At 35.5% G+C, this 27600-nt stretch overlaps 1 protein-coding gene across 9 annotated transcripts in view; it reads left to right on the top strand.

Moving 5' to 3' along the window:
* LOC111053310 (TLD domain-containing protein 2) overlaps nucleotides 1–27600 on the top strand; it is a 381057-nt gene that overhangs the window by 190866 nt on the left and 162591 nt on the right. For 8 of the 9 annotated variants that reach the window (XM_039439705.1, XM_039439709.1, XM_039439707.1 and 5 more), the window contains 8 exons: nucleotides 1975–2227; nucleotides 13451–13599; nucleotides 15950–16137; nucleotides 18442–18663; nucleotides 19002–19176; nucleotides 21387–21543; nucleotides 23274–23638; nucleotides 25238–25443. In XM_039439705.1, the coding sequence (XP_039295639.1) occupies nucleotides 1975–2227; nucleotides 13451–13599; nucleotides 15950–16137; nucleotides 18442–18663; nucleotides 19002–19176; nucleotides 21387–21543; nucleotides 23274–23638; nucleotides 25238–25443 (1715 nt within the window). The remainder of the gene's footprint in view (nucleotides 1–1974; nucleotides 2228–13450; nucleotides 13600–15949; nucleotides 16138–18441; nucleotides 18664–19001; nucleotides 19177–21386; nucleotides 21544–23273; nucleotides 23639–25237; nucleotides 25444–27600) is intronic. The other variant, XM_039439706.1, reaches the window with a different exon arrangement.

Below are 27600 nucleotides of genomic sequence, written 5' to 3'. Positions count from 1 at the left end.
CATACCATACTTCCATTTCCACTGATATTTGTCCAACTTTCAATTACCAAGCATGTTTAATTCATGAATGCACAAAATTTAAGCCGGCAATAGGCCTCATGACTGTTATATCAGTCGAGACCGACAGTTCAACGTGCTCATTGGGAATCATGTCATCCTATCTTTTCTATTGACGTGAATCTTTAAATACGTGTCTAGTTCAATTCCTATTCTATATTAGAAAAATCTATTATCTATTATAAATCTCAATCTATAAAATAGAATTATAGTACCATTTAAAAGTGTTAAAATATTAAAAAACAAAATTCAAATTGTAGTAGTTACCGTAAGTTACAATTTGTATTCTTGTTTTTTAATATTTTAACAATTTTAAAGGGTACTATAATTCTATTTTATAAATACAAAAAAGTAGCCCTGAATTTATACAAAAAAATCTAAATCTATTATAAATAACAATCTTAGAATCCCTTCATAAATATTGATAATAGAAAATTATTGAGCACCAAAGGTTGAAAATCTTTTTTTAGTAACAATTTTAGAAAAAATCCCAACATCAATTTTGATTATAGAAATTTAAAATAGAACTTATCGAGCAGTTTTATTCAGCCTTAGAAAGATAATTAACAAGATGCAAAATCAAAACGGCGATAACTAATCTAATTATTCATAGTTTTGGCCTTGATTATTACAATGGAACGTTATAGTAGTATAATCATCATGAATGAGGAAGCTTGAACTTATAATAGCGTGGGATGTGGGAATATTACTGATATAGTAAACGAACTCATATAACTGTATTGTGGTATTTCCCCATTATTTTTTATTGTAGCCTAGTATATACATAACTGTTCACCAAGTATATAAGCTTACTGTTTTCTCAATTAAAACTGTGTTGATGTAAATGTTGAATGACCTATTAAGTAATAACGGTGGATTAATTAAGACTGTTTACTTTGAGATTAGCTTGAAAATGACCTGAAATTTTGTTTTATTTATGAATTTTACCCATAAATAATGACATTATTGACACACTTTGCTAATGGTACATCCATCCTTTTTCCGGCTTCAAAATGATTTATTTTCCTCAGCACTGTTGTGATACGTTATCTTTCCCTATTTAAAGTTATCAAGTTATCAAATTTATCCCTATTAAAAAGCTTTCAATTTTTTTTCCTCAACTATGTTGTGATACTTTATCTTTCCCTATTTAAAGCTATCACAATTTGCTCTATTCCTCTACTCTAATCTCCCCACGAGTTTGGTATTTATGATGTAACATATTCTAATCGTATTCTATTCATATCTAATGTTTAAAAGCGTAATTCCTATCTATTAATAAATTCTCTCTTTATTAGTTGAAAAATCTGAATTGTTTTAATTTCTTCCTTCAAAATCCAATTCATAACAAATCGTTTCCTTATTTACAAAACGTTTACATTCTTTCTGTAAATTGGGCAAATATTGTATACATATTCTCTAGTATATAATACACATTCCATTATCTGACACTGTTTATTTATTATCCAAGCTTTTTTTTCAATTTATCGACTAACAATATCAATACTTGCCTCGTATTATAGATAGATTAGTTATTCTATTCTATGGATGTATCAATTCAACTAATTTATCCATCAAATACAGTGTATTTTGAACGGATAAATTTATCTATTCACTTCTCCTTTATGGAGTTGCTACAATTATTTTGAAGATTATTTTTTCATGTTAGTTATTCTATTCTATGAAAATATCAATTTCACTAATTTATCTATCAAATAGATTGTATTGTAAACGAATAAAGTTATTCTATTCCTTTTCCCTTTATAAGGTTGCTACAATTATTTGAGGATTCCTATTTAATTTCAGTTATCATCCTATTCTGTGAATAGGTATCCATTGGTTGTATATTCTAATGTATCGATTTAGCTTATTTGTCAATGAATTTTAGTGGATAACACAGATTTTTTTCGGTTTAAGGTGGAAGCCAACGATACACTGACATCTATAGCGGCGCACTTTGACACGACGCCATCTGAGCTGGCCATCTTGAATCGACTGGCCGGCTCGCGAACTGTGTTCCCCGGTCAGGTGATTAGGGTGCCCGAGAAGAAGGGGGCGCCTGCCGTTGGTGGAGGAGTGGGAGTAGAGGGTGGTGAGGAGAAGGCAGAGGAGAATGGTGGGGAACGGACCGCCACTGAGGAGGAGGCGGGGAAGGCTGAGGAGGAGACAGGTGAGTGGAGGAGGAGTAGGTGATAGAGTTGAGGAGTACTTATAGAGTTAGGGTTGATAGAGTTAGGGTTATTGGCCCATATGAATAAAACCAGAGCAAATGCTCATGAGCAAGAGCATGGAGCATAAGGTTTTGCTCATGAGCTAAAGGTAGAAGCAAAAGCATTTGCTCATTTTTATATGAATAAGCTTCACCTTATACTCTTACCTTATGCTCCTGAACTCTGTAGCAAATGCTCACGTATTTCAAAGATTTTTCATTAGCTGATTCGCTTTTGTAGCCTTACTTTGTTTTTATAGCTCACGGAAGCGCTAAATATGCAAGTAGGGTGCACCGCTTGTGTTTGCGTCGTCTGCTCTGTTTTCTATTTATGAATAGAGTTTTAGGTTAGTTGAGTTTCGAATTTTGAAATAATAGCGTGAAAAAATGGCATCTATAATAATCTTCTGCATTTTCTTATAATATCAATAGCCTTCTTATAATCGTCTACACTCTCATCTTCTTAAATGCCTATTTCCTATTTTGTAATGGCTATCTTTATAACAGGTAACATCTTTTGTATTTATTCTTTTGTAGGGATGATTATGGTGATATATCATGGTTGAATCTAAAAAGAGTTTTATAGTTCTCAACTATTGGTTGTGATCGTATCTGGTATAGTTTCCTCTTCCTCATACGAATTATTTGAGCCATTCTACTATGAGCAAAAAGTGATAAGCTGCTCTAGACTAGACTCACCTTTTTTTAAGCATTTGCTTCAAAAGTTGAGCAAATGCTCTAGTTTATTCATAAAATTTTGAGCAAAAGCTTTTACTTTTGAGCAAATGATCCAACTATTTTTTTGATGAGCATGAGCAAAAGGTTTTGCTCACGTTTATTCATAGAAAATGAAGTATAAGCAAATGATTATAATAGATAAGCAACTTTATTCATATGGCACCATTATCTCATTGAATGCGAATATAAATGAATAAATGCATTTATTTCCTTCCTCCTTAAATTACATAGAATATAAGTACCAGAAATTGAATAATATCTCGGATATGTGCAAGTACACGCGTGGTCATGCTTGACCAAGCGTGCAGATGAGAAACAAAATGTGGAAAGAGCAATAGGAACATTCACACTGAACGCGTGCACTTGCTGGTTGCGTTCAGCTACATGCAAGTCACATTGTGCCATATGAATAAAGTTGAGCATTTGCTTATACTTCTAAAATATGGAGCATATGCTTAATTTCTATGAAAAAACGTGATGCTCATAAAAAAATCTGGTGTGGCGCACTCACACAACTTTCCTTGCCGTTATGAAAATTTATCACCTGACGCTAGTGTTCCCGTGCATCTCAAGTCTATTATTCAAAGATCCAAGCCAGCTGGTGACAGGACAATACCGCTGGAGACACACGAGGTCTGCTATCTCTTCATAGTGAATCATTTAATAGAATCAACAGTTGCCAACAGTTTGCAATTGAAATAATAACATTTTTTCGAATTTCAAAGCTTATTTGAAATTTTAGGTGAAAATGTTACATAACATTAATTGTAGAGATTTTCAAGCTCAATCTTTTCCAATTCTTTTGAAATTTTTTGTTTGAATTGTATCTGAAGCTTGATAATTGGGAACCAAAAATCAAACTTTGCATAGATAGGGCGGAGCTCCTGAAATTTTTACAGATCTGGGACTTGTGGCAATAGATAGAGCTTATCGATGACTATTTCAGGTATAACTTTGATCAAAATCGTTGGAGCCGTTTTCGAGAAAATCGCGAAAAACCCTGTTTTTGACAACATTTTTGCCATTTTAGCCGCCATCTTGAATCGCATTTGATCGGAATTGTTTGTGTCGGATCCTTATATTGTAAGGACCTTAAGTTCCAAATTTCAAGTCATTCCGTTGATTGGGAGATGAGATATCGTGTACACAGACGCACATACACTCATACACACACACACACACACACACACACACACACATACAGACCAATACCCAAAAACCACTTTTTTGGACTCAGGGGTCCTTGAAACGCATAGAAATTTAGAAATTGGGGTAGCCTACCTTAATTTTTCTCAGAAAGCAATACCTACTTTCCTTACCTATGGTAATAGGGCAAGGAAAGTAAAAAATAGATTGAGCATTTGCTCAATAGTAAAAGCTTATGCTCATAATTGTATGAATAAACTGGAGCATTTGCTCAACTTTTGAAGCAAATGCTTCAAGAAAGGCGAGTCTAGTCTGGAGCAGCTTTTTCACCTTTTGCTCGCATAGTAAAATGGCTCAACTAATTCGTGTGAGTTAGAGGAAACTATACCAGATACAATCACAACCAATAGTTGAGAACTATAAAACTCTTTTTAGATTCAACCATGATATATATATATATCACCATTATTCCTACAAACGATACCTATCCGATATGAAGATAGCCATCACGGAAGAATAGGAAATAGGCATTTAAGAAGATGAGAGTGAAGACGATTATAAGAAGTCTATTGAGATTATAAGATTTTGCTGAAGATTATTATAGAGATGACATTTTTCACACTATTATTTCAAAATTCAGAACTCAACTAACCTAAAACTCTTTTTTTTGTGTAGTTGAGAAGTTGATATTGTGGTAATTATTTATATTGAATGAAAAAGACTAAGAAATTGTCAAAAAACCACAGAATAAGTATCAATATTTCTAAGTGTCAATAAATCTGTGGTTTTTTGACAATTTTTTAGTCTTTTTCAGACTAAGAAATTGTCAAAAAACACAGAATAAGTATCAATATTTCTAAGTATCAATAAATCTGTGGTTTTTTACAATTTTTCAGTCTTTTTCAGACTAAGAAATTGTCAAAAAACCACAGATTTATTGATACTTAGAAATATTGATACTTATTCTGTGGTTTTTTGACAATTTCTTAGTCTTTTTCAATCAATAAAACTCAATTCATGGATAGAGCAGACCAAACGGCAAACACAAGCGGTGTCCATACTTGCATATTTAGCGCTTACGTGAGCTATAAAAACAAAGTAAGGCCACAAAGGCGAATCAGCTGATGAAAAATCTTTAAAATACGTGAGCATTTGCTCCAGAGTTCAGGACCATAAGGTAATAGTATAAGGTTGAGCTTATTCATATATAGAAATGAGCAAATACTTATACTTCTACCTATCGCTTATGAGCAAAACCTCATGCTCCATGCCTATTCTCATGAGAATATGTACCAATTTTATTCATATGGTCCACTGTGTTTCAATGGCTATTTCCAGATTTTGCTTTTCGGCTCGTGCAGGGTCTCACGTGCACTTTTACATACAGGATGAGATCACGTAGGAAAGTCACGTCAGAAAATCAGCATTTGATTGACAGTGGTTTGCTAGGACCATTTCCAATAATAATTAAAGCTGATAAAAACTTGAGGAATGGGATTTTGTACCCAAATCTTCTATTAATTCTCCAGGTGATGTTTTCTTGATCCATTCCGAGCTGTGATGTATTATCACACTTTTTTCTATGTATTTCACACGACATGCAGTCAAATATTTAAGTAGCTTAAATTATCAAAAACTTCTACTTATCGGCTGTAGTACTTTCGATCGTCTCACGATCATTTTCAACAGTGATCATTTTAGTTTATTTTCAAAATAAACTAATGTTTACCCTCACCCCCAAAACCACCAACACCGACAAACACAACCTCCCTGGGGTGTACAAACTGAAATGCACAGATTGTGAAAAATTCGACATTGGCCGAAGTGAAAGATCATTTAAACAAAGATTGAAAGAACATAACGCACTGAAAACCGAAACTGAATCAGCTTTTGTAACACATTTAAACGAAACCGGACACACCTTCACAAACATAAATACCAACCTCACAATACTAAAAATAAAAAGAAATCCTATTATATTAAGCGAGCAATTTCTGTATTTATATATCTGGTTATTTATGTTCAACGGATCTCGAAAACGGCTCTAACGATTTTTACGAAATTTGGAACATAGTAGGTTTATGATATAAAAATTCGATTGCACTAGGTCTCATCCTTGGGAAAACTCGCTGAACGACATTAAAAGGATAATTCATCCTTGGCTGAAACAGCTGTGGATAGTAAAAAAGTGAGTATGTGAAAAATCAAAATATCGCATCCCCGAAATACATAAGATGACGTATAGCCAGCAGCTGTGAAATATAAACACAATCATTTTAGAGAATATTGTGTTCTGTTTATCAATAAATAAAAATAACGAGCGAAGCTCGATGCCCCGATATTGGATATGAATTGAACACATCAGAACAGTTCGAAATGTACAAAGCCACCATCCTTGATAAAAAAACATATTAAATGAACAGCTCAATTCAAATCAAACTTTTTTATTATACGCCTATAATAAAATCACGTGCTGTTCCTAACCAACAAAACATTTCCGGTCGGCACTGTTGAAAATGATAGCAAGACGGTTGAAAGTACTACAGTCATTAAGTAAAAGTTTTTGATTATTTACTTTAATATTTGACTGTATGGGTGTAAGTGTACGTCCAGTGCCAAAATACCTGTCATGAAATTCTTGGTTGGGATCGATTTAGTATGTTATTTTGAGCACAAAATCATTAAAATTAAACGGCGCTCACTATTGTTTTTAAAACAAACTAAGTTCAAAGTAGCACAATTTTACATGCATTTAACCTATAAGTAGCAGCCATTTTGATTATCGAAATCATCAAATTATGATATTCCTTATCTAAGTTTTCCTAACCTAAGCTTTCCTAACCAAAACTTTTCTAATCTAAAGCTTTTCCTAACCTTAGCTACTTACCGGTATGGCAGCTACCTATAAGTTAAATGCATGTGAAATTGTGCTACTTTGATCTTAGTTCATTTTAAAAACAATAGTGACCGCCGTTTAATTTTTGTGATTTTGTGCTCAAAATAACATACTAAATCGATCCCAACCAATAATTTCATGACAGGTATTTTGGCACTGGACGTACACTTTAGCCAACTGCATGTCGTGTGAAATACATAGAAAAAAGGGTATTAATTTTCTATTATACTCTAGTGTCTTCTCATTAACTGGGAGTATTAATTCTATGATAACCGACGATAATAAACAGGGGAATACTGTAAATGTTCTCTATCTTTGTTTCAATTGCATCTTTTTGAAGTAAATATCTTCTATAAAGAACACCGCTAGCCATTCACCCAAGCGTCGCAAAATGTAGGAAACTTGAAAAGCGGGCATTTCCTTTCAACTTTCCTGCTCGGGGGATTTCCGTTTTCCCCTTTCACGTTTTTTTTGGCCAAACGGTGACTTCCTCGATTTTTGCCAACCATCACATCTGCATAACTGGCCGACATCCAATTCACCGAATAATACTATTAATGCAAACGAGGGTCAGCCTGCCCTGGATGGAGACCCGATATGCATGTATATAAAGTGAGGTCCACGTTATAATGGCAGTGGAGAACAGCGTTACCGAGTCTCTACCTTTTATAGAACCATAACCTATTTTTTTAACATTTTATTATCAAAATTTGTGAATGGAATAGTTTTGGGGCAAGCCTGTTGTTTCTTCCCAATCATATTTATATAATTTGTGATTGTATCCACAAATAAATGAATAAAATATCGGGGCACCGAGCTTCGCTCGCTATTTTTACTTTCCTTGCCCTATTACCATAGGTAAGGAAAGTATTGCTTTCCAAAAAAAAATTAAGGTACCCCAATTTCTGAATTTCTATACGTTTCAATTTCCCCTGATTCCGGAAAAGTGGTTTTTGGGTATTGGTCTGTATGTGTGTGTGTGTGTGTGTGTGTGTGTGTGTATGTGCGTCTGTGTACACGATATCTCATCTCCCAATAAACGGAATGACTTGAAATTTGGAACTTAAGGTCCTTCCCCTATTTTGACACGAACAATTTCGAACAAATTCAATTCAAGATGGCGGCTAAAATGGCGAAAATGTTGTAAAAACAGGGTTTTTTGCGATTTTCTCGAAAACGGCTCCAACGATTTTTAACAAATTTATACCTAAAATAGTCATTGATAAGCTCTATCAACTGCCACAAGTCCCATATCTGTAAAAATTTCAGGAGCTCCGCCCCACCAATGCAGAGTGTGATTTTAGATTCCCAATTATCAGGCTTCAGATACAATTTGAACAAAAAATTTCAAATGAAAAACATTGAGCATAAAAATCTCTACAATTAATGTTCAGTGACATTTTCACTTAAAATTGAAAATAAGCTCAAAATTCGAGAAAATATGTTTATCCAATAATGCAAACTGTTGGCAACTGTTGATTCTATTGAATCATTCACTATGAAGAGCAAAGACCTTAAAGAGATATAGACCCACAATGCCTATGCCTTCACAATGATAGCTCTTACTTGAAATTGAAGGCCGCCATTGGGGTATTTTAGCACGAGATTTTATATATGATATATTTGTAATACTATAGATCACAAAGGCATTGGTGGCATTGGTATGTAATAATCTTATGGGTTGCTCCCTCAATGGCGGATCTCAATTCCAAGTACGACACTAGCGCTGCATGTGAGTCTATGCATCTTTAAGGTCTTTGATGAAGAGATAGCAGACTTCGTATGTATCCAGCGTTATTGTCCTGTCACCAGCTGGCAGATCTTTGAATAGTAGACTTGAGATGCGCGGGAACACTTGCGTCAGGTGATAAATTTTCAAAACGGCAAGGAAAGTTGTGTGAATGCGCCACACCAGATTTTTATTTATTGATAAACAGAACACAATTCTCTAAAATGATCGTGTTTATATTTTACAGCTGGCTATACGTCAGCCTATGAATTTTGGGGATGCGATATTTTGATTTTCAACAGAATCACTCGCTCACTTTTTATTATCCAAGTCTCAGCTGTTTCGGCCAAGGATGAATTATCCTTTTCTTTATGCCATTCAGCGAGTTTTCCCCAAGGATGAGACCTAGTGCAATCGAATTTTTATATCATAAACCTAGGCTACTATGTTCCAAATTTCGTGAAAATCGTTAGAGCCGTTTTGGAGATCCGTTGAACATAAATAAACAGATAACCAGATATAAAAATATAAACTGATATACAGAAATTGCTCGCTTAAAACTAGTAGTTCTGTGAACAGTAGACCTCACGCAGTATTTTCATCCACAAGTACCTGATTGAAACTATAGACCTCATGGAAATACAGCAATAGACTGGCTTCTCCACACATCTGTGTAATCACTTGTCAGTTGATTTATGATGAATAATTCTATAGTCTGATTTTTACTCTTATATTGGCGTATGAAGGAGGCTCCGTTTTCCTTTTTTATTATCCTTGAAATGCAAAATTTCCAAAAACCTTGTATATACGTCGACGCGCAATTAAAAAAGGAACATACCTGTCAAATTTCATGAAAATCTATTACCGTGTTTCGCCGTAAATGCGCAACATATAAACATTTAAACATTAAAAGAAATGCCAAACCGTCGACTTGAATCTTAGACCTCACCTTAGCTGATACCGGTTTATCTCATTAACTGTTCATTCTTGTTAAAAATAATCAATTTTATTTTTTTTCGTCTTTAAAATATTTTTTTCAAGTTCTGATGAACTCCATGATTGAGATTCAATATTTTGTCAATTATATTTCTACATTGTTGAAAATCGATTTGACAATGTTGTGGAGGTAGGAAAGGATAGCGCTATCTGCTTTGTCGAATGATAGACAAGGATAGCAACACCAATGTTAATCAAATACTGCCATTATAACGTGGACCTCACTATAACAATGGATCCACTTTTATCTGTCAGCATTCCTCATAAGTATCAACAAAAACTTCCCATGTAACCAATGCTGACATTTTAAAGTGAACACTGTAGCAGATGTATGCAAATGACGGGAAAATGTTTTTTCCCGCTATGAAAAAGAGAACTTTTAACGGATTAAACTTTAGCTGCTCATATAGTGAGGTCCATGTTATAATGGCAGTATTTGTTTAGCGATGGTATTGCTACCCTTGTCTATCATTCAACAAAGTGGATAGCGATATCTCTTTCTCGCTTTGCTTTGTTGCCAGATCGTCTTTTAACAATGTAGAATTAATAATTAATTGACAAAATATTTCATCTTGATTGAGAAAATTCATTATGAAATTATTAGAAAATATAATGTATTTCTTACTAAAATATAATTGATTATTTCAAACGAGGATGAACAGTTAATATTATATCAATGAACCTGTATCAGCTACCGACTATAGAAGGCATTGACAAGACATGTTCGGCAACGTTTTTCTCCTATCTTTCTCCACTGCCATCATAACGTGGACCTCACCATAGGATGGGATCTGTTTAATGCTGGATAATCTCATATATGAACCTGAGGGATAGCTTAGGTTAGGCTATGGCGTATTAAAATAGTTGACTGTGAAAAGTAAAAATTAATTTTTATACAATGAGAGAGATTTAGGGCCGGTTTCCGAGCTCGGGATTTAGCTAAGTTCTAGATTTTAACTGGCTTTAAACTCTGGAGTCAGAAAATTGGCTTTCCGAGTCAGAGCGTTAACGTAGTTGAGGACTTAAATAGACTGGGGTTTAGAGATCATGTTAGACCCTGGAGTTTATAATTTCGCTTTCTGAGTGAAGGGCTTATAAGTCCAGGACTTGAATTAGATTCTCGTCTCTTTCCGAGTCAAGGATTTATCAAAAATCGTTAAGTCCAGGACTTAGAACAGCGTGATTTTAAACCGTCGACTGGGGTAGGTTTTAAATTCAAGTTCTAGACTTAACTGAGCAAACACAATTCAGTTATTGTTTTGGAGTAGATGAAAAGCCAAATAGATGTCATGGAATACCTAAATTATTTGGATTAGTCAATCTAAATTCATAATTTATAGTTTGCAAGTTCATTTTGGAATATAATTGTATCAGAATTATGCGTAAAAAACTAACCTCATAACCAAAAAATGTTCAAGCAAAATAATACAAGGATTGCCTTGGAATTTATATTCCAATCTGAATGTTATTAATCAATGTCATAATATTAATAACAATAATAAATTATTATTCCATTTTTTTCAAAACAAATACGTTTTCATACTCAATAGCCTAATGAAATTTTTATTCCAAAATCACTGGTTAGGATCAATGATCAATAACAGCATAACGTAAAATGAAATGTTTATTCATCCACCTTTCAAAGGTTTTGCTTTGAATAGGCCTACAAAGAAATCGAAACGTATTTTTACAAAATAGTTTGGAGAGCACGCTCATTTGAATTGTCCCGCTGCAATCAACTGTTTCCGTTTTGCTATAATGACAACAATACAACAGCAAAATATTGTGAATTTCCCTCATGTCTACTGCGTTAAAGTCCTGGACTCAAATAAGTCGAGAACTTGATAGACTCTGGAGTTTAGAAGATAAAATCGTGACTCAGAAAGTCAATTTAGACCCGAGAGCTTATTTGAGTCCTGGACTCTGTAAGTCCAGAACTTATAGATCCCGAGCTCGGAAACCGACCCTTAATGAAATATTTATATATACTTAAGACAATCAAGGTAGATAATTTTATGAAAAGGGTCACAGATTAAAATGTATTTTTGTCTATTACCAGAAAATCTAATAATAATAATATTTCATTATCAACAAAAGTATAGCAAAACAATGTAATACAGTTGAAAAACGTCACAGATAAATAACAGAATCAAATTCAACCACCGTAAAATGAAGATTCAATTCAATTTATTTCCAGATAAGATTAGAAAACTTGTACAAAATACTCAAGCGAGATTCCCACATATCAGTGTCAGTGAACCGGTGTCCGGTACAGTGAGAATATTATTCCCATAAGGTCTAATAGGGCTATTCACACTCGCTTGGCCGGGCCGTGTGTGAATAGTTCCATTAGAACTAATCTTATAAATTTGGAAGAAAAATAGCACAAGGACTACCTTATTATTTTATCTTTCAATTTTTATTACATTAGTGTCATTTGCATTGTAAATAAATAAATAAAATAAATAAATAGTCCCATTATAATTATTCATATAATTCTCTCAGCTACTGATAAGTCGGAATCCAGCTTTGGTGGTCATTAGATTCAATAGATGTCCTACAACAGACCTTGAACTACAAAACAAACTAATTTTTAATTTAGAAATTAAGATAAAGATAAAGAAAGGAAAAAAGATGTTGTCGAATTCCACTATAACATTTTTATTCACCAAAACTAGAATAAAAATGTTATAGTGGAATTCGACAACATCTTTTTTCCTTTCTTTATCTTAATATGGAGAAGTTCCACAATATCTCTGATAAAAGTGTTAATTTAGAAATAGTTGATGTCGAACTTTGACATCGGATGTAAGAAAAATCGAAGACAAACAATTGAATAAGTTATCAACTCTTGAATAAACAATTGAATATTTATTGTTTATCAATTTTATTTGTCGATACTTCGAACAATAATTTTAATCAACCAAAGTTAGGAAGAAAATAAGTTTTGGGTTGTAGTGAGGTCCCACGCTATAATGGTAGTATTTGATTAACATTGGTGTTGCTATCCTTGTCTGTCTTTCCACAACACAGATAGCGCTATCCTTTTCCAGTTCCGCAACGTTGCCAGATTGGTTTTTAACAATGTTGAAACATTATTTATCAACAATATATTTAATCTCAATTAAGAAAATGTATTACGTTATTCAATCATTAAAAAATGTTATTTTTCCAAGAATTTATTATTCTAAACAAGAATCGGTTTTTAACAATGTAGAAATATTATTAATCAACAAAATATTTAATCTCAATTAAGAAAATGTATTAAGTTATCCAATCATTAAAAAATGTTACTTTTCAAGAATTTATTATTCTAAACAAAAATGATCAGTTAAAATTGCATCTGATGTACCGGAATCAGCTATCTTTCATAGAAGGCAGTGGCAAGGCAGAGAATCATCTCGTTCTTGCTGTAGGCTACCAACAGGCACAGCCCAACACTGTTCCTTCCCTGAATTTTTATTTAGAAATTAGTCCAAAAAGTTGTTTATGTTTGGACTATTGTATAAATTAAAATTGGAACCGTTTTGGGCGTAAGTTAGCCTGTGTTACTTTTCTGTAAGTTGTATAATTCTGAATGATTGAATAAATAAATGTTTCATTCACTTTTGAACTATCATTTTTCTTGCATTTTTTGGAGTAATAATTGTTTGATTAATGGTTTTTGTGTTGTTTGCAGCGATTCTGGATAAGCTAAGAGTGGCCTCTCCGAAGCCGGGTCACGTGGAGCGAATCAGCTCACCGCAGTCTCCGCTGACGTCAGCCAATAGGAATAAAGCACTAGAGAGGTTCCTCAAGATCTGTGTGCGGCATATCACTGATGGACAGGTGACCACCTTCTCCTATTTTAGTTGAAAAATTGTTCGTTTCTCAAAAATTGTGTATTCAAAATCAATCAATGTTCACAACTAGGGATTTGTTTATTTATTATTTTACAAAGGCGACTTTCTAGAAGTATTTTAAGCCTATGATTAAATATGAATGATAATGATTTTCTTTCTTATAGAGCAGTTGTTTGCTCTGATAACTGGACACGGCCACTTCAGGGGACATCTCCACACAATTGGACTCAGAATTGAAAGTCAGATTTATAGGCTTTGTAATCATTATGAAGAGACTGCCAAGCATATCATACTGGATTGCGAAAGACTAGGGGCTCTGTTTGGCTGCAAGCAACCAGGTGATGAATGGGATGTTAGTATAGGGAAAAACTCCTCGATCTTGTCAAGGACATAGGTATTGGTTTGCCCAACTAACATACTTGGGACACACAATAAGCTTCGGTTGACGTGTGGGGATCTTCGAACCTTTGGATCCTTGAATCCGTCCCTTCAAAACATAATATAACATAGTCGAGCCATAATACGAATAAAACATATTTGAATTTTTGCAAACAATGTGAATAATTGATATACAATCATTGCCATATAAAACTAATCGCAATGATTCAATCTGAATATGATTTATCAATAATTTATTGGATAAACAACAGACGGACTTATGCAGACTTAGAGCCATATGAATAAAGTTGAGCATTTGCTTATACTTCTAAAATATGGAGCATTTGCTTCATATTCCATGAATAAACGTGAGCAAAACCTTTTGCTCATGCTCATCAAAAAAATAGTTCGAACATTTGCTCAAAAGTAAAAGCTTTTGCTCCAACGTGTATGAATAAACTAGAGCATTTGCTCAACTTTTGAAACAAATGCTTCAAAAAAGGTGAGTCTAGTCTAGAGCAGCTTTTCACCTTTTGCTCATAGTAAAATGGCTCAACTAATTTGTATGAGGAAGAGGAAACTATACCAGATACGATCACAACCAACAGTTGAGAACTATGAAAATCTTTTTAGATTCAAACATGATATATATCACCATTATCCCTGTTATGAAGATAGCCATCACAAAATAGGAAATAGGCATTTAAGAAGATGAGAGTGTAGACGATTATAAAAAGGCTATTGATATTATAAGAATATGCTGAAGATTATTAAAGAGATGACATTTTTTCATGCTATCATTTCAAAATTCTAAACTCAAACAACCTAAAACTCTATTCATAAATAGAAAACAGAGCAGACGACGCAAACACAATCGGTGCATCCTACTTGCATACTCAGCGCTTCCGTGAGCTATAAAAACAAATTAAGGCTACAAAAGCAAATCAGCTGATGAAAAATCTATAAAATACGTGAGCATTTGCTCCAGAGTTCAGGAGCATAAGGTAAGAGTATAAGGTAAAGCTTATTCATATAAAAATGAGCAAATGCTTTTGCTTCTACCTTTTGCTCATGAGCAAAACCTTATGCTCCATGCTCTTGCTCATGAGCATTTGCTCTGGTTTTATTCATATGGGCCATTATTCATTGAAAATATAGGTGTAAACTTCTAGGTTTGAGTAAGAAGACCTCTACGAATTTTCTAATTTACTAGTAGTTCTGTGAACAGTAGACCTCACGCAGTTTTCTCATCCACAAGTATCTGGTGTCGCCTGTTCGAGTTCCAGTGGTAACAGTCTTTCTCCAAAATATCTGTCATATGTTTTACAGTCTATCTTAAACTTGCTAAATGTTGAAGATGGTGAAGATAAAGAACGTTTTCTCCACAATTTTCAGCTGTAGAAATAGATACGGCTGCAACGCGTTTGGCCGTAAATCAGGACTTCCATGGCTTACTTTAGATAATATAGTAGACTATCTATAGTAGGCTATGGGACTTCCTATATACCGGACTTGCGCCTACAAAAAAAATGACCGTCGTAGGTGGTGGCCGGAATTGATATTTTAAACGGGAACTAGACGAACTGAGATATCGACAAACTGAGACGCTCTCTAACAGCTGATTAGTGATTTTTTTCTCAGTAGGAATTTCTATAAGACCACTACATACGGCGGCCATTTTTTTTGTAGGCGCAAGTCCGGTATATAGGAGGTCCTGGTAGTATAAATTTAATTAGATTGAAAACCGAAAAGAATGAAAATATTGCACCGAACTGTAAACTGTAAAGTTTTGAAAACTTGAAAAAATTTAATTATTTAGAAATTTAGAAACTAAGAACAAAACTAAACTCACTCCAAAATTATAACAAGGACCTCACTATAGTATATATTATTGCATTCTGTGAATATTTGTATTGAAACTTTTGTCAAAATGAATGTTGATTTATTGTGGTGTTTAGGGAGTGGTGTCCGGTGTGCTGCTGGTGACCCCGAACGCAGTGATGTTCGACCCGAACGTGTCCGACCCACTGGTGATCGAGCAGGGTCCCGAGTCATACGGTGTGATTGCGCCCATTGAGTATGTTGTCAACGCGGCCATCTATCACGACATTGCGCACATGCGGGTCGGCAACTCTGATCAAGCCAGGTAAATAGTTAGTTGAAATGCTATTAAATAGTTGTGAAATGAATATAATAGAGTCATTTAGAGGCCTCAACTATACGAGCGTGATAGACGCGCTTAAGGCTGTGCAAAGGCTAAAAATAAACTTTCTACTCGTGATATTTTTCAAAGTTTTTGATTTGTATATCATCAAGCTATCAAAATGAAAAAGTTTTCTCAGGAAATTTTTTTTTCTAATCATTAGTTTTTGAGATATGAGCGCCTAAAGATTACATTTTTGGGACAGAACATTTCAAATTCGGTAAGATATAAATCCATGAGATTTAGAGGATGGATTCTTCATGGTATTGTTGATCTATTAAAACAAAAATTTTCTGAAAATATCAATTTTTAAGATAGTTATTCAATTTACTAAAAATAACCAAAAATAACTTCAACTCTGTTGACACTAGTTCTGACACTGTGTTACTTGTAAATATTTGAAAAACACTTACTTTTGTTGGAGTGTTGAGGAATGCATTTCACTCCTGAAGAGGAGTTTCATCAGCCTGACACCAGGGGCGCTTGCTCTTATGAAGATCCTCTTCAGGAGTGAAATGCATACCTCAATACTCCAACAAAAGTAAGTGTTTTTCAAATATTTACAAGTAACAGTGTCTGAACTACAGCAGAGTTGAAGTTATTTTTGGTTATTTTTAGTAAATTGAATAACTTTTTCAAAAATTGATTTTTCAGAAAAATTTTGTATTAATAGATCAACAATACCATGAAGAATCCATCCTCTAAATCTCATGGATTTATATCTTACCAAATTTGAAATGTTCTGTCCCAAAAATTCAAACTTATGGCGTTCATATCTCAAAAAGTAATAATCGGGAAAAAATGTTTTCCTGAGAAAACGTTTTCATTTTTATAGCTTGATGATATACAAATCAAAAAACTTTGAAAAATAAGGAAGTTTTTTTTAGCCTTTGCACAGCCTTAATGTATTCGGGGCAACTTTTTGCCGTATCCACATATTGGCCCAACGATGACCAACGTCGGCCAGTGCCAATGTGTGGTTTGCTGGCTTTCGATTATCATCGCTCCGATTTTTGTCAAATGAAGGCCAGCCCAGCTTAGGCCAACGAGGGCAAACCACCTATCCACACTCTTGTCAACCAAATGTTCACACATGCTCGCCACACTTGCCCTGTCGTTTGTGGCCACCCTTAGTAACATTTTCCTGATAGATTAGCTGCTCACTAACGCAACTTTTCACCAAACATTTTTGACTTTGTAATGTGGATCTAACTCACTATAAATAATGTTGATCCGTCTCAAGTTGTATGGTATATAATGGAATTGAAAATACTGCAGTTCATAGTATTTAACCGATTTCGGTAATGCCATTTTCCTTTATTTATTTATTTATCTATCATTTACAATCAACTTAAGGACAAAGAAACAGACTACAGTCCAAAATTTCTTTTCATCCCAATTTCTTAAAATAAATTGTCCAAATAAAGGTTTGGTTCTCCTATTTAGAATATTTATTTCATCAATCTGTATTATTTTATGGCAAATAAATAGATTTGAATTTGAAAAAATACAATGATAGAGTGGCAAAGGTGGTTTGTGGCCACCCTAATCTTCTATGTTTCCTCGCCTCATGATAATATTCTATCAATAGTGTTTGTCTTTTTGTGTAGTTGAGAAGTAGATATTGTGGTAATTATTCATATTAAATGAAAAAGACTAAGAAATTGTCAAAAAACCACAGATTTATTGATACTTGGAAAGACCGGTTTCGGTTATTACACCATTGTCAATCTCTGATATACCTCTAGATTGTAAATCTCTAGTTTATCAGAGATTGACAATTGTGTAATAACCGAAACCGGTCTTTCTAAGTATCAATAAATCTGTGGTTTTTTGACGATTTCTTAATTTTTTTCATTTAATAGAGAGAAACTAGAGATTTACAATCTACAGGTTTATCAGAGATTGATAATGGTGTAATAACCGAAACCGGTCTTTCTAAAGGTGCGTACAGACTTTCGCTCTGCTCCGCAACCGAACGTCACTCGAGCAGAGCGATTGATGATCGACCGGGGAGCAAGAGTGGAACGCGAGAACAGCTAACATCTCCCGTAACGTTCATGACCGGTGCGACTGCAGATCGGGGGCGGAGCGATTGCAGAGCGATGGCGGAACGAGGGCGGAGCTTGCGCGGAGCGGGTTGGAGGCGCGTATATCCTGTACGCAGCTTATGTATCAATAAATCTTTGGTTTTTTGACAATTTCTTACTCTTTTTCATTTAATAGTGTTTGTAATTTGTTTTGCAGGAACCTGCCGAAACCCGAGGTGTACCATGCCAAATCGGAGGTGGAAGAGGAGACAGTGTTCCACAGCCTGGACGAGGTGGAGGGGGAAGGCGATGGAGAGGGGGAAGCCAGCCTGCTCACAGCCAATCAGGGCGACTCTCTGGACAGCGGCGACCCCCACCATTCCCCATCTGCCCGCGAGGACTCCCTCCTAGCCAAGGACGAGACTTTTCCTGAGCTCAGGTTAGTAACTCATATTTACTATTCTTCCGTTGTTGCAGAATTGAAAGCCAAGATTCGAGAAGCGATTTCAAATTCCAGTTGGACGTCAAACCATGGACAATGTGACGAAGAGACTACAGGAATGTTTGCGTAGAAAAGGAACACACCTGCAAGATGTCATCTTCAAAAAATAAATGTTACGGTATTATTTATTCTAAAATGGCATTATTTTTACTATTGAATGATATGAAAAACTTTATTTAAAGCTTTGTTTTACTTGAAATTATTCAACTTTCAAAATTTCCCGTTTCTCTGAAACACTGTATAAAACGTGAGTTTTGATATTTTTGTACCTGTAGGCTTTCAATGGTGTCCAGGTCGTCGACGGATGAGGAAGGAGAGGAGGAGGAGGAAGAGGAGGGTGAGGTGGACATAGATGGTGGTCCTGTGCCCAGAGATGGCGCCGCTTTTCCCAAAGCTTTTGAGCGCGACCTCGTCACCCCTACCAACTTGGTTACCTCCACCGATAAATTGGTCAGTCTAAATTTATTCATTCATTCTTTATCCATTAATCCGTTCATTGATTTTTTGTCATAGCCATTCAATATCAGCTGTTTTCCATGCATGAAATCGAGCCGGTAAACAGCTGATTGTAGAACAAATAAACATATGATTCTCATTACAGCATACTATACTGTAATAAAATCATATGTTTTCTTTACAGTCGAGTATGTTTTCTAGTTCCGAATTTTGAACAGCAAAACTGTCGCCTTCTAGCGCTCCAGGGGAAGTTTTGTAAACTACAATCAAGAAATTCCTGATTCGAAACTTGTAAACTAGGTTATGTTTATAGAATGCATGTAGTAATGTCAGCACAAGCAGGTAATGTTTTCTGTTTCTTAATTATTCTTTTCTAAATTATTATGGCAAAAAATCGTGTAAATTACTTGGACGTGAATGTCTTTTGCAGTGCTCGAATGAAATTCTAGTCTTGGTTAACGTCTCGACTAGAAACATCATTCTCACCTGCAAAACGGCCCTTCCCATCCTTGTGACTTAAGATACTATTACAGTTGTGTTGTGAGTGATGTTGTGGTACTTTTCCATAATGAAAACACAATCTTAAACTGTCAACCACTTTTTAAATTTGTGTTTTCATTCATTGATTGGTAAATTGGTCAGACTGCACTGAATTCATTCATTCATTCATTTACATAAACATTTAACAAAATGAATGTTACCCTGTTTTTCTATTTTTTCCATTTCGGCGTATGCTGTAAGAAAGTGGGTGCTATGACATAGTAGCATCCACATAGAACAGAGCTCTAGAGCATCAGGCAGCGCAAAACAGGAACTACAATTTTCGTATTTTTGAAATCGGCTATACGTTTTAAACAAGGTCTATAAATACCTCATGACACAATCCCGTGATGCATTGCAAAAACGCCATTTTATGGGGTTCTAGTTCACCAATTTTCAAATTTATCAGCTGTTATCATTATAGATTGAAGTGTAAATTTAAAGTATTGTAATTGTGCTCACTATAACCTTAGAGCTTGTTCACATGACAGCGATTTACGCTCGGTTGTCGCTCGATTGGCAAATCGCTCGGTTTGCCAGCCTCATACACATGACAGCGATTCATGAGTAGTTTGCGCTCGGTTATAATAAATAATTACTAGGTACAACATCTATGTACTCAATCTTAATATCTTAATCTATGTACTTAATCACTATATTACTGCTCTGATCGAAACCGCTCGGTTGACTGAAGACATGTTTACGCTCTCATGTCTGCTCTAGTATATCGAGCCGCCCGGCAACCGAGCGACAACCGAGCGGTTGTAGTCTGCGATTCGCCGGTGACTACTAAAACCGAGCGATGCATGTGTACGGCACCATGTGTTTCCCTATACCTGGCAATCGCTCGGTTTGTCAACTGCGCGACAACCGAACGTAAATCGCTGTCATGTGAACAGGCTCTTAGTGTCCGGTTTCCAATTAGGGAACTTTGGACTATATACGACGAGGTGGAACTACCCTTGGGTCTCCCCACCATTCAAAGCCATACGCTAATAATAATAATAAAATAGATTGAACAACATGTGTTTATTAGATTTGTACATAGAACTGCAGTTTCGAATTGAAACCTACACATCTTCAGCTTTAAGGTGTATTTTCGTTTGTGCGTAAATTTCCGCAGTCGACTACGACAAGCATTGTTGACATTCATATTGTCCAAATTTCAAGTGTGCTAAAACAGCTGATCAAATAACTTTTCATCATTTGTCTTTATTATTAAAGAATTGAACATTTCTAATAATATCAACATATTGCCATTTGAAAGTATAAAAGGTATAAGCTCAACCTGCCCCATTAAAACATAATTGATCATAATCTTTCAGGTTATGTAAACGAATTAAAATCTACACAATCTGAGATTCTCTCCCTGTCGTGGTCGACGACGGCATTTACACACAAACGAAATCCCAGCTTTAGCTGCAAAACATTGCTACAAACATAAGCTGCAAATACTATCACTTCATACCGCTTTCACTTCAATCCAACCAATCTGAGATTCTCTCCCTGACGTGGTAGACGAAGGCATTCACGCATAAACGAAAACCCAGATGCATCACTACACACTAATAAATATGGACTAATAAAACTTTGTTTTTTTTCAACAATTCTTGTAAAATAGTTGATTAGATAGTAATAATAGATGTTGTTTATCGTGTTTCTAGGAGGAAGAAACACCGACAATAGGGGAAGGCGATGAGACAGAGGGTGAACTTGAAATGGATTTTGCGAAGTCGCTAGAAGAGAGACGGAAATCTTCGCTGGATCACCACTGGGCTGTGCCCAGCAAACCGCACTCACTCGAAGACACCCATCAAGAAGGTACTCAATCACTAATTTGAAACTAAAATTCACCGGATTGATCCCGTGATCTAGTGGATATAGTGCTTGTATAGTCCCGGGTTTGAACCCGGATATGAAGAACCGCTTTTAACCAGGTCAATCCTGTATTATATTGGATGGGCACGTTAAACTGTCGGTCTCGGCTGATTTATAACAGTCTTATATATACCAGTTGTAAAGCACATTGACGGTTTCTAATTATATATTCAGGCAAGTTAGAACTTCTGTCAGGGACTCTCTACCAACAAGGTAGCTGAATCATTAGAAAATTAAAAACTAATCAATTAAAATATTATTCTTATCATAAATATATACATTTTCAAGTTGAATCGTGATTCAATTCTGCAATCAAGGTCTGATTTGCTTTCCAATCTGATTGCTTGTGCCAATTTCAAACCAAAACCATGAGTCAATTAATAATATTCTTCTTCAGTATTTGCGTAGAGAAAAGATAGTGTATCAGTTGTCTCTGGTATTAATATAAGTTTATTAAAAAGTTCAACATTTTAAACTGAAATTACGCTTTGGACAGCCCTTCATATTTGCTGATGACAGTGGAGTCGCCTCTTCCCTCTTTCAAATCAAACAAATTGACCAACTCTACTTCACTTTACTTTACTTCACGTGTTCGTTATATGAAACTGCATCAAGGGAGCGACGCTCCCGCAGTATATGACACTCGCACTCATAATATTTCTTCTCTCTCACCGTGAACACTGTTCTGAAATAAGCTTAGCATAGAATAGAAACATCGGTCTCTATGACGAGAAGTAAACTACCAAGCTCATTATCCCCACTACAAAAGGTTCAGTGATCAGTCGCATGTAAGGCCGCGTGTTCGAGGCGCTCAAGTCTGTACGCACCTACAGATAGATGATAATAACATTCATAATCTCGAATAGAAATAAAAAGACGTTGATGTTGTCAATACCACTATATTTTGTTCAAAATTAATTTACATGACAGAACCAGGTTTCATGGTAACACCTACCACATTGAACTAATTCAATTATGGAGAAATACCACAAGTTGGGAGAAATCCCATACAAGTTGGGAAACAGTTTTAGATTATTTCTGTTATCTCTCTCTAATTCAGTATTTTATTATTTACTTGTCTAAATGGAATAATACTATTTTAAGTCACATGGAAGGGAAGGGCCGTTTTGCAGGGCATGAATGATGTTTCTAGCCGAGACTAGAATTCTATTCGAGCCCTGCAAGAGACATTCACGTCCAAAGTAACGTACACTATTTTTTGTCATAATAATCTAAAGAAGAATAATTGGGAAATAGCAATTTACCTGCTTGTGCTGAAGTTAGTACATGCATTCTACAAACATAACCTAGTTTACAAATTCCGAATCAGGAATAACTTGATTGTAGTTGACAAAACTTCCACCGGAGCGCTAAAAGGTGTTTTTTTTTTTGTACAAGTTTTGCTGTTCCTATTTCGGAACTAGGAAACATACTCGACTGTAAAGAAAACATATGATTTTATTACAGTATAGTATGCTGTAATGAGAATCATATATTTCTTAATTTGTTGTACAATCAGCTATTTACCGGATTGATTTCATGCATGTAAAACAGCTCAAATTGAATGATCATGACAAAAATGTAATAACTTTGTAGATGCAGATTTAGATAGATAATAATCTTTCTCTCTGTGGTTTGTAGATAGATAATAATGTGTTACTTTCTGGTTTCAGGGTGTCTAGCAACAAGCAGCCCCTCCTCGACAAGTCAGCTGGTGAAGTCGTCCTGCCTACACGACTCGGGCATCGACATCCGCGAACCGCCCCTTTCCGCCTCCCGCGATCCGCCTCTACCGCCCCTTTCCGCTTGCCGCAAAACGGTCTACTCGGACGCGGATGTTCTGCTGGCTCCGCGCGACCAGTTTGTGCCGCCCATCGCCATTCCGCCGCCTCCCTGCGGGGGCAGTGGAGGTAGTGGGGGCGGTGAACGGAAGAAGACTACTTCCGTTTCGTTTAGTCTGGAGGAGGAGCAACCGGTGCAGGCGACGTTGAGGAATTCGGCCGCTTCCGAGGCCGAACGTGAGGTCAAGAAGAGTAAGGTATGATAATGATGAAGAATAAGGTATAATATTATAAAAAATTAAGTTTGTTTTCCGGTAACTCTTCAAAATTATATTTTTAATATGTGAATATTTCCTATTTTAGTAATAATAATGTAAAATATTTCTTCTATATTTAGTTTTGAAGCATCTAAATTTGAAAATCTACTTGTGAAAATACTTGAGTCTACAGTCTTGAGATACTACAGTCTCTCATAATGTGTCGTTCTTACATTATCTTCCGGCCAAAACAGTGATAGACAATAGTCGACAGTAATCGGCTTGAGTTAACAAAAATCGGCTTGAAATGTTGAACATAAACTACCTATACCATGGGAATCTTCTTATGCTATCTTTTATCTGTGATGCGCAACGAATAAGCGCATTTTACTTTTCATCACCTGATGTTTTGCTCATTAAACGACCTATACCATAGAATTTTCTACTATCTTGGTTATCAGGATCAATTTTCTCTCTCTGAGTTTAAGTTTTATTTTTTGTGTCATGTGTACTGTATTTATTGTTTTTCTAATTCTCTCTTTGCTTACAAAAGGAATTGCATATATGCTACAAATGAATTACATTATGTTACTAAATGGTTTACATATGTACAGTGAATTGTAGATTAATAATTACATGAATCATCTCTTTTTCTTTTGAGTTTTTAAATTATTATGAATTCATTCTATTTTTTCTGCTCTCTTAGTATTTCACTCTTAGTACTTCTTCTTTTCGGATTGAAATTTTATTTTTTTTTCTAGTTTTTCATACATTCCTTATGTTTCTTTTTTCTTTATAATATTTTTTCTATTTTCGACTGAATCTCAAGCCACTAATTATAGCCGACTGATTACTCGTTGCCATCGCTCAAACTACTTAGTTTTGCTGGTAACGCCAATGATAATATTATAATCAATTTTTAAATGGAAAATATTTTAATTTTAAGTTTTTGTAATGTATTGTATATGAAAATTTTTATATTTTTCACATTTGTAAAGTTTGTTTAATGATTTTGGCAATAAATATTTCTTTCTTTCTTTCTTTCTTTCTTTCTTTCTTTTTTCATTGTTATCTGGATACCTAAAGTGCGAGATAAATTACTTTTAACATGAAGAGGAGAAACCCATTTCTCCCTCCACAGTTTGTAGCATAGACAGAGACGGACATCCTGCGCACAATTGGATGCGCCGTGTCATTTTGCTTCATGTTCTTGTGATGAAAACATCTCCGTAACATACACAAACCAATATACCTGCTGACCAGGTCACTACTTGGAACATTGCCAGCAATAGATGGAGGGCAGTGTTGCCGCGTCGCGTTACAAATCTCTCTCACTCAGACACAAAAGAAGGAGAATGCTGCTAGGTGGTGGGAGTGAATAGTGGAGGATAGAGCATCGGACATCTCCGTCTTCGAGAAAGAGCCGTGTTAAAAGTAATTTATCTCGCACTTTAGTTATGCTATCTTTTCTCTATGTCTGTACTATTACAGATCTTTATATATCATTATTGAGATTATAAAAATATTATAAGATTCTTATTGTATTGCGTTATTCATTATTTTTATTTTGAATATTTTGAATTATTTTTTCGATTTCAGATGAAGAAACGTCTCTCCTACCCGCTGTCATGGATGGAGGGGATTGTTGGAGAAGGAGGCAAGGATGAGGGAGGTGGAGGGGGTTCCTCCTCTTCTCTTCCCTCCTCAGCCGACTCGCACACTCCATCCTCCTCACACTCACAGGCCAACACCACCTCCTCGTCGTCTCACTCGCACTCCAGTGTCTTCTCGAAAGTGTTCTCTAGGTCAGTGTCACGTCTCTTTCTCACTAGAAGCCTAAGTGCCGGTTGCACAAAAGCCGGTTAAGTTTCAATCGTGATTAATTCCACTAGAACCAATCAGAGTCTATTCAGAAAAACCTTCTCTGATTGGCTCTTGTGAATCTAACCACGATTAAAATTTGACCGGTTTTTGTGCTACCGGGCCAAACTAGATGGTAATTTAAAATTCGACTGATTCACTGTCGATGTTGTAGAACCGTTCCATGATAAAATAAAAGAATAATGAAAAAAATGATAAACACACGATTTATGTGTGTTTTTATTTCATCATAGATGGTAATTGCTTGGGTTTAAAGGTTTCAACGCACACAGCAATAAACGGAGGAAATAGTATCATAGAGAAACAATAGCGTAAGTAGATATCCCATGATATAATGAGTTTATGTCGCAACTTTTACTGTTATCTCAAGCCCATTACTGTTGATTATTGTAGATGTTTACTGTTTTGTTGGGGTGAGAGTGTATGAACGGCACAATATGAGAGACTACCAGTGTCACACAGCTTCAAGGAAAAGAACTAAGTGGACTATCGGCTTGAGATAACAGTAAAAGTTACGACATAAACTCCCTATACCATGGGATATCTACTTACCCTATTGTTTCTCTATGATAGTATCTTACGTCACAAGGATGGGAAGGGGTCTTTTGCAGGCGAGAATGATGTTTCTAGTCAAGGCGTTAGCCGAGACTAGAATTTTCATTCGAGCACTGCAAAAGACATTCACGTCCAAGTAACTTACACTATTTTTTGTCATAATAATCTAAAGAAGAATAATTGAGAAATAGAAAACATTACCTGCTTGTGCTGACATTACTACACATGCATTCTATAAACATAACCCAGTTTACAAATTCCGAATCAGGAATTTTGTAGAAGTGGACAAAACTTCCACCTGGAGCGCTGAAGGTGATTTTTTTTTGGCAGTTTTGCTGTTAATATTTCTGAACTAGGAAACATACTCGACTGTAAAGAAAACATATGGTTCCATTATAGTACAGTATCATAGAGAAACAATAGCGTAAGTAGATATCCCATGGTATAGGGCCTTTATGTCGCAACTTTTACTGTTACCTCAAGCCGATTACTGTTGATTATTGTCGAATTTCATTGTTTTGTTGGGGTGAGAGTGTATGAACGGCACAATATGAGAGACTACCAGCGTCACACAGCTTCAAGGGAAAGAATTGCATGAACTATGGCATAGCCACCTCTAATAGAAGGCCCCGGCCTACGATATTGCAACGTCGCAGTGTAGGCCTAGAATCTAGTACATGATTGGTGAAAAAGATTTAAAAAAATACCAGCTGATCTTTTTCACCAATCATGTATTAGATTCTAGGCCTACACTGCGATGTTGCAATATTGTAGGCCGGGGCCTTCTATTAGAGGTGGCTATGACTATGGGCTTGAGATAACAGTAAAAGTTGCGACATAAACGTCCTTATACCATGGGATATCTACTAATGCCATTGTTTCTCTATGACAGTATGCTGTAATGAGAATCATATGTTTATTTGTTCTGTAAACAGCTGTTTACCGGGTTGATTTCATGCATGGAAAAACAGCTGAGATTGAATGACTATGACAAAAAATAATATAACGTCTGCATGCAGAAGTGATCACACATACGCAGACAGTGTGCGTTGCAACATTTGAACACCTTGGGAGTAATTAAAAAAAAATCCCATCTGTTTGCATACGTCCGTTGCTGTGTGCGTTCCCATTTCAAGAACCGAATTTAAGTATTGATTTGGATATATCTCACTACAAATTTACATATTGAATGTAGTGAGACTGACGTTATAAAGTTAGTGAAAAAATGATAGGATTCCCCAAAATTCTGTCACCACTGCCTTTTCTAGGTAGGTGCTATCATAGAGAAACAATAGCATAAGTAGATATCCCATGGTATAGGGCGTTTATGTCGTAACTTTTACTGTTATCTCAAGCCTATTATTGTCGATTATTGTAGATTCTTACAGTTTTGTTGGGGTGAGAGTGTATGAACGGCACAATATGAGAGACTACCAGCGTCACACAGCTTCAAGGGAAAGAACTACGTGGACTATCGGCTTGAGATCACAGTAAAAGTTGCGACATAAACGCCCTATACCATGGGA

Source organism: Nilaparvata lugens, chromosome 13 (assembly GCF_014356525.2).
Source record: "Nilaparvata lugens isolate BPH chromosome 13, ASM1435652v1, whole genome shotgun sequence".
NCBI classification, from domain to species: domain Eukaryota; kingdom Metazoa; phylum Arthropoda; class Insecta; order Hemiptera; family Delphacidae; genus Nilaparvata; species Nilaparvata lugens.
This window is presented reverse-complemented; position numbering and strand designations above follow the sequence as displayed.